Below are 13,473 nucleotides of genomic sequence, written 5' to 3'. Positions count from 1 at the left end.
CACTTCTGCTGATCATTCCGTTGCTAATATTGGAAGTGACTGATACTGACTTGCGTCTCATCTATTTCCCCGTAGTATCTCCGCTGGTCCTTGCATATCGCTGTTTTCAGAAGCGGAGGCTCTTCACGACGGAGTACACGGAGTACAGGCAGTGCTCTGTATGTACAGCAGTCCAGGCTGTGTAACAATGTGCCCGAGAGAAGAATCGATGCGCACACTTCTCTACTAGGTAGGGGGTTTTGGTCTTCTGGTTTACCAACATGGTGATTGAATGCTGCACTGCATGATAACGGTCGAGCTTGACCACTTGATGGGGTCGGGGAAATGGTTTAAGTCACATACGATAACGGTTCTTGCAAGGGAGGGTAGGACGGAGTATGGAGTACAAAGTATATTCACTGAGTATGTGTATATTAAGAGATGCAAGGGTATTAACATGACTAATCAAGCTCGATCAAGCTGTACCTCCCACCCTCTGCGTACTCATCCAACGCCTTCTCCACCGCAGACATGTATCCGAGCACTTTCTCCTCCTGCCATCGTCTTCCGACCACTTGAACAGCAGTGGGAAGACCTGCCATCTTCGATGCATCATAGTGCATCCACGCGCCACGCGCAAGAGCATGGTTGTAACCCAATTGCTTCAAGACAGTCTTGTAGGGTGCCACGAGAGCATCCTTGACGGCGTCTACGTGCGAAACAGGCAAAACACCCGCCGAGTAATCGAGCAGATTCCACAGGAATGTGTATCCACACGAAGAAACGGCATCGTGCATCGCCTTGTGAGGCAGAGCAGGCGTAGCGTTGGCAGGACACAAGATGAAATCGTACTGCTGGGCCTCCGCGTCCCACCATTCATGCCAGGTTGCGCGGAACGACTCGCGCTTGGCTACGAGCTTCCATTGATCGGCGCTGGACTTGTGACTGAGATCACGGATCAAAGATGCCCATTTGTAGTCGCGTTTGATGTACCGGACGTAGAGGTAGTATAGGTATCGAATGGGGCGGGAGAGGTTGGTAATGCGGGTAAGTTGGTCGGCGCCGGGGTCGGAAGGCTCGAAGCTGTAGCGGTGGGAGTTGATGGTGATGCAGCCGTCGGAATTGAGGAGCTGGGATGCCAAATGGAGACCGGCGAATGGGTCGGCGGTTTCTGGGGGAGTGATTTCAGACACGGTATGTCCGGCTGCGGTGAGGGCAGCGACTGTGGTGGAAACGGCGCGCTCAATGGCGGGTGTGGGTGGGATGACTCCTAGCATGTGTTAGCGGATATGCAAGAGATAGAAAGTTATTTAAGGTAAATTACCATCATTCGACATCAGACCAATTCGCAGCTTGCTGGACACGGCTTCGTGTTCATCTTCCTCCCTCCAGGAAATTGGGTGAACGGTATAATCATACTTCCACGGCTGCATACCAATAATGGCCTTGGTGAAGTATGTAAGATCATTGAGTGTACGCGCCATAGGACTGAAAACACTTGCAACTCCCTCCTGTCCAGCCATACTAGTACTAACTCCGACCTTGGGCCAGCGACCAGTGCTGCACCGCAACGAGTAGATACCACTCCAAGCGGCAGGAACGCGGACTGAGCCAGCCACATCAGAGCCAATGCCGATACGACCACCCAGAGCCAGCAAAGCAGCCTCACCACCAGTCGAACCACCGGGGGAGTACTGAGGGACGTGAGGATTGAGACAGTGGCCCCAAAGAGCACTGGCCGATTCGAACGACAACAAGGTGACCGGCAACGCAGTCTTCGCGTACGGGACAGCACCTAGGCCAGGTTAGACCATGACTAAGATCGTATAACGTAGAACTAACCCGCATCCTTCAATAACCTCACCATAGGACCATCCTCTTTGGCAGGCTTCCCCGCAAAGCTCGTATACCCAAGAGTCGTATCAAACCCCTTGACGAGGGCCGAATCCTTCAAAGAAACCGGGATACCAGCAAGCGGGCCCTTGAGATTAACCTCCGACTGAGCCCATTTCTCTGCCTCGGGCAGAAGCAGCTCTGTTACACAATTTGTTTTCTCGTGAGCTTTGACCGCCACTTTTCCGTAGGTGTGAAGGAGATCGGTGGCAGAAAGGGCGCTATCCTGGACATCTTGCACCAGAAGCTCAATGGGCTTGTTGATGACACTCTTATCGAACGCTGTAAAGGCCGAGTGGTAGACCGGAGGCAGAGAGGCGAAGCGATAAGCCCGTTCCTTTCGCTTGGAGTCTCTGTATCAGTTAGCTGCTGTTCGACAAGAGTATCACAATGCAATGAGTATACCTGACTCGACGATATGTGAAGTAATCAAATGGGGGTAACATGATGAAAGTGGATCTACAGGTGGACTGCCGACAAAGAGAAAGAAAGAAAAAACAATCAAGGGATGGACGAGAAGCTCCGCTTACATACTGTCTGCGAGTGCGGGGAAAGGCGTGGAGAAGCGATAAGCCGCTGATAAGCGGCAGCCACAACTCAGCACAAACTACGCGCTGCTGCTATTCTGTCTATATAGCTATTGTCAGGAAAATCTATAAGATAAATACACATGATTACTCTCTACCTTTATATATCAACACCAAAACCCTGCATAAAAAGCTCCCATGGCAGCAAAATCAACACTCAACAGCAGCTCACGTGATCGATAAGACAGTGCCGACTGCCGAGACTATACCCCATCTGGGAGGTACAGGCGAACACGGTGAGATAGGATGGATATAGGATGAGTTGAGATAGGATGATGATATCGTATGAGCTTTCAATTAGCCGAGCCCTATTTGATATCATGGGCGGGATTCGAACAACAACGAATGCGTTATCTGGCGGTAGTTTTGCCTTTACAGGCAAAGTGCATTTACATGCCTATCCAGCTAGTTGAATACACCAATCATGAACTGCTCACAATTAGCTAGGATTTTGTCCTGCAGATATCTACATTAGCTTTGTTGAAGATTAGTTATCTCAACGTTCTAGAACAAAGACCTCGCCGTGGTAGTATAGACCATGCTGTTTCCATATACTATACCCCAAGAGGGACTGTATTGAATCGCTTGATATTGCCTTAAAATTCACGAAGCTTGTCTAATACACAAAGATCTAAACACTTCATTCAGTCCACCCTCAACCGGATCAAGGATATCGAGCCCAATATCCTCTACTCTCTGTTCTATCACCTCATCAACAGCATCATCCTGTCTTTCCAGAATGGTATTGATGACTAAAGCTGCCAAACCGGCATCCCATAGCCCATCTCGACTTGGAAGTTGCGAATGCTGCAAAAGCGAAAGTGCAGTCTTCAATATGTCTTGACTTGTCGTCTTTAGACAAACAAAGAATAGCGCAGAGATGAGCTGGGTGGATAAAGTGAAGTTTCTTCCTGAAGTGGTATCGGAGTTGGAGGAGAGAAGCGTTGATATATCTTCCAGGGTAGCGTGCATGTTGGTGTTGAGAGTCGGTTTGTGGACTGTTGTCGCAGGTGGGAATATATTTGGTAATGGGATATTCTCCAAGAGTACGCTGTGAAATACTAGTGCTTGAATACGTAAGATATAAAGGTGTTTGGTAGCATCGGAGTCCCTCTCAAAGAGATCATTGAGTGTCGCTATGAACTGTTCAAATTGTTCCTCGAGAATGAGTCGCTCGTGGAGTAGATCCTGAGGCAAGTCTTCTAGCGACCTATGCTTATTATCGACATGAGCTATCAGATGGTGCATCATCCAATTCTGGAGTCTGGTCAAGATGGCTTCAGCGTGTGATGAATTGATGAAGACTTCAGGTACAACAGGAACAATGCCTGATCTTTCAACGGACGGCACTAGCGATAATCTCGGGACTCGACTATCATCGAACGTACTTGCCTGGATATCCAGACGAGAAAAGACATCTACCAAGGAAGTGAATATGCCATCAGAGGTGAGACGAGGCAAATCTGCCCGACATCGCTGAAGGAGAATGAGACCCTGATCCAGATGCCATATTGCCTGGTGCGTGTTTGCGACAAGAGCCTCCAGGACATAGAAGATCAGACTGCATATCAGAGCGACCTCGATTGACGCATCAGGAGAGGTGAGATGGACGCTCAACTGTCGATGACACTTGGCGATGAGATGGATGTGTTGTGGCGATGGGGTACTAGGAGATGCATCCAACAGATGATCTTGGTACAGCGTACTCAGAGTCACCAGCGCATTACGGACTACCGGGTAATGATGGCTTCGCTGCAGAATCAACGAGGTCCACAGCGTTGAATCTGAGTAACTGGCCAGGCTTTCCGCTGCTTGGCAGCAGTAGAAGTGCAGTCGTTGTCGATCGGCCTGGCTTCCGGGGATCCTGAATGGTAGGTTATATACAGTGATGGCTTTGGAAGGTCTGTTCTGGTCTTTGGATGGAAGATATCCCTCACACGTGCGATCAGCGCGAAGGCATCGCAGGCATTCAGGCATCTGCTCATCGCATTTCACCCGACGTCGTCTGCTGCTTGTTAGTTTTGCAGGAGAAACATGGATGATCCGTACTTGCAGGTGATACAGCCTGATCGCACCTTGGGCATGCTCCTTCTAGGCATATTGCAGACTGTTATTTTGCAATAGGACTATTTTGGAATATGAGGTTGTGTTGGTCTTTGGGGCCAGAGTCAGCACTAAAATATACGAGATCCACGCTATTCCCGTTGTGTCCGGCTGCATTAGGACAGTTGATGTGATTGGCTGTTTATTCTTATTTATTATAGATGGATCAAGCTGTATTCTTCATCTGTGATGCTTCAATATTTTCATTCTAGGCTGCTGAATATCCATATCAATATAAAAGGCACCTCGATTGAGCAGATTGTATACCATCATCATCACCATCTTCCACCATGCATCTCTTACGACTTGTTTCCATCTACAGCCAGCTTCTGCTGTGCTCTGCCACCACTTTACCCCTAATCCGCCGTTCCTATAATGGAACAACATCTCCTATGATCTCAACAGAATTTGGCACCGTCTTCGACGTCGAAGTGACTGTGGGCAACCAGTCCTTTCAGTTGCTAGTCGACACCGGAAGCAGCGATACCTACGTGATGAAAACCGGCTTCCAATGCATCAATGCCACCAACAACTTGGAAATCCCCGAAGCCGACTGTCTCTACTCCCCCAAGGCATACAATATCTCCGACACCTATCGCAAGATTCCAGATCAGATATTCGGGATTGAATATGGCGCAGGCATCGCTAGCGGTGTCATGGCATACGAGGATGTTACTTTGGGAGGAATCACCGTCAAAAACCAGAAGGTCGGCATTGCGGATCGATCGAATCCCATGGGTGACGGCGTCAACAGTGGGCTTTTGGGCCTGGGGTATCCAGCGCTGACGTCGGCACATCCCAGTAACACATCCAATAGTTCGTACTGGTACGATCGCATCGTTTATAACCCACTCTTCACGAACATGTACGAACAAGGTCTCGTCGCACCATACTTCAGTCTTGCTTTGGCCCGGACAGCACAGAATTCATCCACCGGCTTCGGGGGCTACCTATCACTGGGTACCCTACCACCAGTTCCTCACTCTGATTTCTCCATCGTCCCTGTTGAGATCCTTGACAACATCCCACTCAACTACACCTCAGGCAAACGAGTACGATCCTACTGGGCTCTGACCGTCTCCGGCGCCACCTACGGCTCCTCCACCAACTCAACACCCTTCCAAGCCTTTGTCGACTCAGGAAACTACATATCCTACCTGCCATCCGCCATAGCCAACTCAGTCAACGCCCTGTTCGAGCCTCCAGCAAGATACGATGCCTCGCTGGGCGCATACGTAGTCGACTGCACAGCCAAAGCGCCCTCGTTTGGTCTACAGATCGGGAACCAGACCTTCTTCCACAATGGCGCCGATATGATCTACCAGACCGGCGAGGGCATTTGTATCTCGAGCGTGGCGGCTTCAGAAAATGTTGGGATTGAAGGGTTGACGCTGAATATCATCGGAGTGCCGTTTTTGAAGAATGTCGTGGCGGTTTTTGATTTTGGGTGGAATGAGATGAGATTTGCGAAGCTGAAGTAACTTGCATTTAGATGGAATATTTTAGATTATCTATCATTATGAACATGCAGAGGTTCGTCTACCTTTTATAGCATCGCCAGTCCATCGGATTCCTATTCTCTTTTGGGTTAGTCTGATCCACGGGAGCGTATCCGATTTCTATTTTAGGAAGGGCGATGAGCAGACCTCCAGAAACGATGATAATATTCCATGTTTTCTAGTGCATGTCGAATAGAATTGATGATTTTATTTCTAAAAAATATTCACCGCTGATTGAATTACCTGATTTGACGAATCTATCCACAAGGGATAATGTCAAAAGCTCATCGGGAAACTCACCGGGTACGAAGCCGAGGGAAATACAATCTCAACGCATACTTAAGCCAATATCGAAAATTCATTTCCATAACTTGATAGAAACAAGTCGGATTAGTCAAAAAGTGAGGCACAGTCAGTGAGGCACGTTTAAATTATTTCTGATTATTGATTGCTTCCCCTCACCCCTCACCACGTCGTCCTTTTGAATCCTTGGCTGTTTGCTGCGGATATTTACGCAACTCGAGTGACGGCTTCTCCAATTCATTTTCGTCTTCGTCAATTGACATTCTGGTTATTATTCTCATTTCATATCTGGAAGATAGTATAGGTATAGCTGATTAAAAATGAGCACTACTGGAAAGGTGAGTTTTATATGGATATCTGCATGAATAATCACAGCTAATGAATAATAGACAATCACCTGCAAGGTAGAATCAGAATCCCCCAAGGTCCTTCAGAAACTGAGTATTAGTAGGCTGCTGTCGCCTGGGCTGCTGGCCAACCCCTCTCCATCGAGAGCGTCGAGGTCGCACCGCCCAAAGCCCACGAAGTGCGGATCAAAGTCTTGCACACTGGTGTTTGCCATACGGGTTAGTCAAATTGTGCTATCTATTGAAGATAATCGCTAATTATCTAGATGCATACACTTTATCCGGCAAAGACCCTGAAGGTGCCTTCCCTGTTGTTCTTGGTCATGAGGGTGCCGGTGTTGTCGAGTCGATCGGGGAGGGTGTGACGAATGTCGCTGTTGGTGATTATGTTGTTGCGCTATAGTATGTTATCCATCTTCATCGCCATGGATATGTCTGACTCCATAGCACCCCTGAATGCGGTACATGCAAGTTCTGCAAATCTAACAAGACGAACCTGTGTGGAAGGATCCGCGCCACACAGGGCCAGGGCGTGATGCCTGATGGTACATCGCGCTTCAAAGCCCGAGGAAAGGATCTACTTCACTTCATGGGCTGCTCGACCTTTTCGCAGTACACCGTTGTCGCGGATATCTCCGTGGTGGCTGTGACCAAGGCCTGTCCGACTGATCGATCTTGTCTGCTGGGCTGCGGCATCACGACCGGCTACGGCGCAGCGACAGTAACAGCCAAGATCGAAGAAGGATCCAATGTCGCCATCTTTGGTGCAGGCTGTGTTGGTCTGTCCATTGTGCAAGGAGCAGTGAAGAACAAAGCAGGAAAGATTATCGTAATCGACATCAACGACGACAAGGAGGCATGGGCGTACAAATTCGGCGCGACGCATTTCATCAATCCCACCAAGCTCAGTAGCCGGAAGAGTGTCCAGGACCATCTAATTGACATGACTGATGGAGGATGTGACTATACATTCGACTGCACGGGCAATGTGACAGTGATGCGGGTAGCCCTGGAAGCATGCCACAAAGGATGGGGAGAGAGTATAGTCATCGGTGTTGCTGCAGCTGGTCAGGAAATCCAAACCAGACGTAAGTATTTCCCCTCCTCATGTGGGAAGGAATGTACTGATGAAGATAGCATTTCAACTTGTCACCGGACGGGTGTGGAGAGGCTGTGCGTTTGGAGGTGTCAAGGGTCGATCCCAACTTCCCGGTCTTGTCGATGATTATCTCAAGGGCGACTTGAAGGTGGACGAGTTTATCACTCATCGGGAAAGTCTGGATAATATCAACCGGGCGTTTGATCAGATGAAGCGGGGTGACTGTATTCGGTGCGTTGTTGATACAGCATAAACTATGAAGATTTGGTTTAATCACGCAATATACATATATTTTCCATTCATAGAAAACTCTTTTACCTTTTCTCATAGTATTCTCCAGTATTCCTATCTAATCTGCAGGTTCCTGGAAAACATTACCGCTTCGGGACCGGCCCCGCAGTTATCAAACAGACCGGGATGTTTCCCGACATGGAAGCAACAATGGCACAATCATTCTAGAATCAGCCTTGGAGATGACCCCTCATGCGGAGATACCATATACTTATATATCTCGTTCTTCATTCTCATCACCATCATCATCAATCATCAATCATTCTCTACATCTGAATCAATCTATCTCATATCTACTCCGTCAATTGACATCAAAATGCCCTCCATCCACCCCTCCATCGACAATGGCCTCAAAAAAGGCATCCCCAACTTCTCCGGCGGCTCCCTCCACTGCCACTGCCCCTCCGACAAAGTCACCGTCACGCTTTCCAGCAACGTCGCCCACAACCACGCCTGCGGATGCTCCAAATGCTGGAAACCCAAGGGCTCGCTCTTCTCCCTCGTTGGCGTCGTGCCCCGCGACAACCTCTCCGTAACCGCCAACGGCGACAAGCTCTTCATTGTCGACGAGAACGCCGCTATCCAGCGCCACGCCTGCAAGGGGTGCGGGGTGCACATGTTTGGGCGCATCGAAAAGGAACACCCATTCAAGGGATTGGACTTTGTGCATGTTGAGCTGTCCGATGAGAGCGGCTGGCAGGAGCCGCAGTTTGCTGGGTTTGTGTCGTCGATTATTGAGCAGGGATTCGAGCCGAGTGGGATGGGTGAGGTGAGGGGGAAGTTTCAGAGTGTTGGGTTGGCGACGTATGATGCGCTTTCGCCGGCGCTGATGGATTTGATTGCTACGTTCACTGCGCAGAAGGCGGGGGTGCGGTTTGCTAATTTGTGATTTTCTTAAATGGGGATGTATTATAGATGAGATTACGATGTGATGAACAGGTAGATTGGTGGTGTGGTTATAGTGAGGTCGGTGTTTAGGTACTCCATAGAGTATGATCTACCATCATATCAATGAAAATATCCAATAAGACTGCGTTCTACAAGAATAGAGTCCATCATAGTCTGACCTCGACCACCTCTACAGAACAGACACGAGACGTCTCACCTCCCATCAAAACACCCCAGCAACCCAACCCCCGCCACACTAACAACAGGCGCATAACCCCAATGATTCCACTCCCCGCCTCCATTCCTCCAACACACAAACCCATCCACATACGCCACGCCACTGATCGCCAGCAATGTCCATCCCAGCGCTCTCCCATCATAATAAGCAGTGATATAAGCCGCCAACCCCATTAACACATCGCGGGCCCCGTAGATGATCAACATGTTGTCGATTAGCGTCTTCTCGGCAAGAGTGGTGGGGTAGTCGAATTCGAAGAAGGAGAGGGCAGAGGATGGGCGGAGGATGGCGTTTATTCCGAAGGCGATGCAAATTGTGCCGATGATTGTGCCGAAGAGGCGGAGGGATGGGAATTGGGAGAGTGGTGTTGGCATTTTGATGGATGGGTTGGGTTGAGCAAACAGCAAACACCTGTAGGTTCTGTCAGCAATCTGCACTGGTGAGGGGCAGTAGATAGTAATATACCTGGATGAAGGAGGATGGCAAGAATTGGAAGAAAAAGAAAACAGAGAGTAGAAGAAAAGAAGACAGGAGAAGATAAATAGACGCAAGGCTGTGAATCTAGAACGGGAGGAATCAGGAATCAGGCTTGGCAGATGGGATCGAAATCCATGTACTAACAAACAAAGAATTGCCCAACATGATACGAATTAAACATGGAAAAGATGAAGATGTACATATATAGGGTTTATATTAGTCATTCTAACTCCACCAGAACAGGCAACAGTCAGGCAACAGTCCAACAGCATGACTACCTCAAATGGCTAATATGAAACTATTCCCAAGTATAGAATAATCTACGCAGGGCAGCTCAATAGTTAAAACCCTGGACCCTTTTTTTTATTGATATGCTTACCACCTCTCTTGCAAAATAATAGTTATTCATCCGGTAAAGATACCCTTAATAGCGTTACATCGAGTCATTATAACAACGCCAGCTCTAAGAGGTCCATGTGAAGAGCTGCACTATATTTGAAACTCATATTGTTTCTTTAAGGTGTCAAAAAACTCATTATATCTCCGATAGCTCCTGATGGCTTTGCTGCAAACCCTGCATATACTGTGTTCTTTTCATACAGCATCACATGATCTTTTATATCCACACATCTTCAGAAGTCTGCATATGTGGTAGTCTTTGCGACCTTATCTAGCAAATAATCTAGTAATTTAGCATCGAAATACGCTTACACGGTACATATCATCAAAGTGAAGTGGCAGTCAAGAATATGATATCAGACACATAACCTGTTGTTGGCATTCTGTGTAACCACAACGCACAGCATTCCACTGCAAATTCCTACCAGCTCAAGTACAGCATAGATTGCGTCATAACTAAGGGATTTGCTTCTATTCTAGATTCAAACTAATTAACGGTTATTGAGTTTGTTTAGGCTTAGAAGCTAGATGGCAGAGTGATCGACCTTATCAGATAGACCCCGCGATAACCACCACCTTAGTTAACCAACTCATAATAGCTTTGGAAAGTGTACGTAATTATCTAGAAATTGGAATGACTCACTAGTACTACTACCTTGCAATCCTGGATGGAACACATGCATATGCACGCTAATACATGCCGCCCCATTGGTCCAAAATACCGAGTAACAACCCAAAGTATGTACTCGATACCCTATATAACAATCGAATGATCCCCATCATCCAGTTCACAAAGTTGAATCATACCAACCCAGGCAAAATGTATCTCAACGCCTCGCACGCCGAAACCCACCTCCCAACCCTCCGCCAGTTCATCAAGGATAATGCCCTGGGAACCATCACCACCGGTATCCAGTCCTCCTCCTACCCCTTCCTCCAATCAAGCCACATCCCATGGATCATCGACGTAGCGGATGACTCGAGCGAAACCGAGCTCGGCACTCTACGCGGCCACATCGCGCGCCAAAACCCACAGGCAAAAGCGATGATCGAATCGGCCAACTCGATCCGTCCCGAGGGGTCGTCGGGCGCTATCCAGCTCAAGGATGAGGTGTTGGTGCTTTTCACTGGACCAGTGCATCACTACGTCACGCCGAAGTGGTATACTGAGACGAAGCCGGCTACGGGGAAGGTTGTCCCCACGTGGAACTACTCTGCCGTGCAGGCGTACGGCAAGGTGACGGTTTACGTTGATACGAATGCGGCTGAGTCGACGGAGTTCCTGTCGAGCCAGATTGATGCGTTGTCGAGACATGCGGAGACGTCGATTATGGGGTATACTGGTGGGGAGAAGTTGAATCCGTGGGAGGTGGCGGATGCGCCAGACAGGTATATTGCGCTGTTGCAGAAGGCGATCATGGGGATCAAGGTTGATATTACCCGGCTCGAGGGCAAATTCAAGATGAGTCAGGAAATGAACAAGGGAGATCGCGAGGGTGTTATTGAGGGCTTTGATAAGCTGGGAACAGATGTTGGCAAGGAAATGTCTGAGAGTGTGAGGGTGAGACACGAAGCCAAATCGTGAGACTCGAAAGTCATAGTGAATTAATTAGATTGCCTCTTTGATGAACCGGAAAAGGCCTTGATATGATATGACAGTAAACCACCAACGCCAAACCTTAAGAACCAACCATAGGGTATTAATATTTCCTGAAACTCAACAAACGCCAAAGGAGACCTGCTTTTGACTAGCTGCCAATCCGATCGATGTCATTAGATATGTAGTACTCATTGTCGATACGAATAGACGCAGAACTGAATGAATAAGCATCGTTATCACGAAACTCTATCCTGCAGCCAATTATGCTCCTTCAGCCACCAAATGACAACCACCACACCCGCCACGAAGATAGCGACAAAAAGAAAGATCAGAAAGCCGAATAGGATGCTTCGTTCTCGTTTTTTGCGTTGTTTTTGAATCCAATGGTCTCTACTCCACTGTCAGCATCCAGCTCAACCCATGCTCGGGTTCAAGATAACATAGCCCACGTACGAGAAGAGGTTGTTGGGATTGGCCTCTTTGTCGTCTGATGGGTTTTTTGATGCCGCGTCGAGGTGGACGGCCAGGGAGAACCGGCGCCAGAAGGCCGGGTCTCGGATTGTTGCCATTCCCCCTATTTACTGGTTGGGCATGAAGGTCTGTTCACTGTTGTCTGATATGGAGTGATTGTATTATAGGTCGGATGGATGGTGTGATATCCGGTATTCGAAGGAGCGAACGGATAGACACGGTAGAATGAACGAGTGACTCAACGCGAAGCAGCCGTACACGAGTGAGTGTAGTGCACGGCTGGATGAAAAGAATGTAGATGCTACTAGTAGCAGAAAAACATATAGAAGGAGTGACGATATTAAACAGCGATAGAACGAGCGGCGATGAGAATTTGTCGACTGAATTGGCTTGCCGAAAAAGCCTTGAGAGAACGAAAGAAAGACGAAAAAACGAAGGGAGTCAAGTCAGAAGAAAAGGAACAGCCAGAAAAGACAGAAATACACATTCATCGCTCCAAACCGGGTGCAAATTCCTAGCAACTACCTAGAATGGCCCTGGGAATGACAGGATAGCACCGGAATCTGGGTCGGCCAGTCAGAGTGCGCGTGGTGGGTTCCTGCAGCCAATAATGTTACAGGGCGTCTCACAGACATGCAGAATGGGCCAATCAGGATCTGGCTTCGTGGTATCCCGCCCCACATAAGGGTAGGACGTGTTTGGGGAGAGAAAAGGAAGGCAGGGTTAAGATGAAATGCTAATCAGTTGGTTTCAAAGTAAGATGAGCAGAGAGTTGTGTAACCTGGATTGAGTGACAGGAAAGTGACAGGAAGAGAGTGACACAAGGGTAAGACAGGAATGGATAGTTTATTATGAGGATAGATTGAGTTGACAATCGAAGCTAACGAGACGTCTATCGATATGCTATTTTGGTGATAGATTTTCAAGCGATAGGTTACTCTACATAATTAATAGAATAGAGGTGGAAATGACAATACTACAGTGAAACTCGAACTCTGGGTCCGGAAACTGTTCCATGGTTGGGAAAGGTCAATTCATACGGTAAATTGCACTATCCAGATCTTAGTTGATGTTTATTTCTAGTTTAATTGAAGATTGACTGACTACAAATTGTAGTATTTGTGCGGCGATAAATAGTTGTTTGTTATGATAGTCGATATGTGGGAATAGCTACGCGGTTGCAAAATATATAACCAACCAACTCACATTTAAATAACCCACGTATATTATCAGGGACTATTTATTATTTATATCTAATCAGTAGAATATTTTTTATCGATTTATCAAGATCATTTGTAT

General features: G+C 47.8%; 7 protein-coding genes across 7 annotated transcripts; 3 read left to right on the top strand and 4 right to left on the bottom strand.

The window, feature by feature from the left end:
- Positions 1–351: 351 nt before the first annotated feature.
- Positions 352–2,531, bottom strand: ASPWEDRAFT_582858 (putative acetamidase). Its single transcript, XM_040838378.1, has 4 exons — positions 2,278–2,531; positions 1,822–2,225; positions 1,304–1,774; positions 352–1,249 (listed from the first exon to the last, which is right to left on the bottom strand). Exons 1-4 carry the CDS (start codon positions 2,316–2,318, stop codon positions 441–443), a joined length of 1,725 nt encoding a protein of 574 aa, XP_040688119.1. The 5' UTR covers positions 2,319–2,531; the 3' UTR covers positions 352–440.
- A 360-nt stretch (positions 2,532–2,891) lies between these two features.
- Positions 2,892–4,586, bottom strand: ASPWEDRAFT_42449 (uncharacterized protein). The gene has a single exon (XM_040835776.1). It carries the CDS (start codon positions 4,434–4,436, stop codon positions 3,063–3,065), a length of 1,374 nt encoding a protein of 457 aa, XP_040688118.1. The 5' UTR covers positions 4,437–4,586; the 3' UTR covers positions 2,892–3,062.
- A 198-nt stretch (positions 4,587–4,784) lies between these two features.
- On the top strand, positions 4,785–6,292 carry ASPWEDRAFT_60820 (pepsin-like aspartic protease). The gene has a single exon (XM_040838536.1). The coding sequence runs from the start codon at positions 4,853–4,855 to the stop codon at positions 6,041–6,043; it is 1,191 nt and encodes a 396-aa protein (XP_040688117.1). The 5' UTR covers positions 4,785–4,852; the 3' UTR covers positions 6,044–6,292.
- Positions 6,293–6,420: 128 nt separating this feature from the next.
- Positions 6,421–8,990, top strand: ASPWEDRAFT_158236 (uncharacterized protein; the record flags this gene model as incomplete). Its single annotated transcript, XM_040829745.1, has 7 exons — positions 6,421–6,702; positions 6,754–6,768; positions 6,816–6,930; positions 6,978–7,113; positions 7,159–7,799; positions 7,849–8,048; positions 8,247–8,990. Exons 1-7 carry the CDS (start codon positions 6,685–6,687, stop codon positions 8,988–8,990), a joined length of 1,869 nt encoding a protein of 622 aa, XP_040688116.1. The 5' UTR covers positions 6,421–6,684.
- Positions 8,991–9,202: 212 nt separating this feature from the next.
- On the bottom strand, positions 9,203–9,601 carry ASPWEDRAFT_52659 (DUF4267 domain-containing protein; the record flags this gene model as incomplete). Its single annotated transcript, XM_040837775.1, has 1 exon — positions 9,203–9,601. The coding sequence occupies one exon, from the start codon at positions 9,599–9,601 to the stop codon at positions 9,203–9,205; it is 399 nt and encodes a 132-aa protein (XP_040688115.1).
- A 1,167-nt stretch (positions 9,602–10,768) lies between these two features.
- ASPWEDRAFT_42441 (FMN-binding negative transcriptional regulator) lies at positions 10,769–12,068 on the top strand. Its single transcript, XM_040835775.1, has one exon. It carries the CDS (start codon positions 10,801–10,803, stop codon positions 11,686–11,688), a length of 888 nt encoding a protein of 295 aa, XP_040688114.1. The 5' UTR covers positions 10,769–10,800; the 3' UTR covers positions 11,689–12,068.
- Positions 11,989–12,667, bottom strand: ASPWEDRAFT_42440 (uncharacterized protein; the record flags this gene model as incomplete). The annotated part of the gene is made up of 2 exons (XM_040835774.1): positions 12,157–12,667; positions 11,989–12,093 (listed from the first exon to the last, which is right to left on the bottom strand). Coding segments are annotated over exons 1-2 (178 nt in total), but the record flags the coding sequence as incomplete, so codon positions are not given.
- Positions 12,668–13,473: the final 806 nt, after the last annotated feature.

This window comes from Aspergillus wentii (genome assembly GCF_001890725.1).
Source record: "Aspergillus wentii DTO 134E9 unplaced genomic scaffold ASPWEscaffold_5, whole genome shotgun sequence".
In the NCBI taxonomy this organism is placed as follows: domain Eukaryota; kingdom Fungi; phylum Ascomycota; class Eurotiomycetes; order Eurotiales; family Aspergillaceae; genus Aspergillus; species Aspergillus wentii.
Note: the sequence above shows the minus strand (reverse complement) of the source record. Positions and strands in the feature narration are given on the sequence as shown.

What these genes read in the sequence shown, in the direction of transcription:
- ASPWEDRAFT_582858 (XM_040838378.1), bottom strand. Translation starts at nt 2,318, where the DNA reads ATGTTACCCCCATTTGATTACTTCACATATCGTCGAGTCAG. An exon ending in TTCACATATCGTCGAGTCAG is followed by an intron (nt 2,226 to 2,277) that starts GTATACTCATTG and finishes TAACTGATACAG; the next exon opens with AGACTCCAAGCGAAAGGAAC. An exon ending in TGGTCTGATGTCGAATGATG is followed by an intron (nt 1,250 to 1,303) that starts GTAATTTACCTT and finishes AACACATGCTAG; the next exon opens with GAGTCATCCCACCCACACCC.
- ASPWEDRAFT_42449 (XM_040835776.1), bottom strand. Translation starts at nt 4,436, where the DNA reads ATGCCTGAATGCCTGCGATGCCTTCGCGCTGATCGCACGTGTGAGGGA.
- ASPWEDRAFT_60820 (XM_040838536.1), top strand. Translation starts at nt 4,853, where the DNA reads ATGCATCTCTTACGACTTGTTTCCATCTACAGCCAGCTTCTGCTGTGC.
- ASPWEDRAFT_42441 (XM_040835775.1), top strand. Translation starts at nt 10,801, where the DNA reads ATGCCGCCCCATTGGTCCAAAATACCGAGTAACAACCCAAAGTATGTA.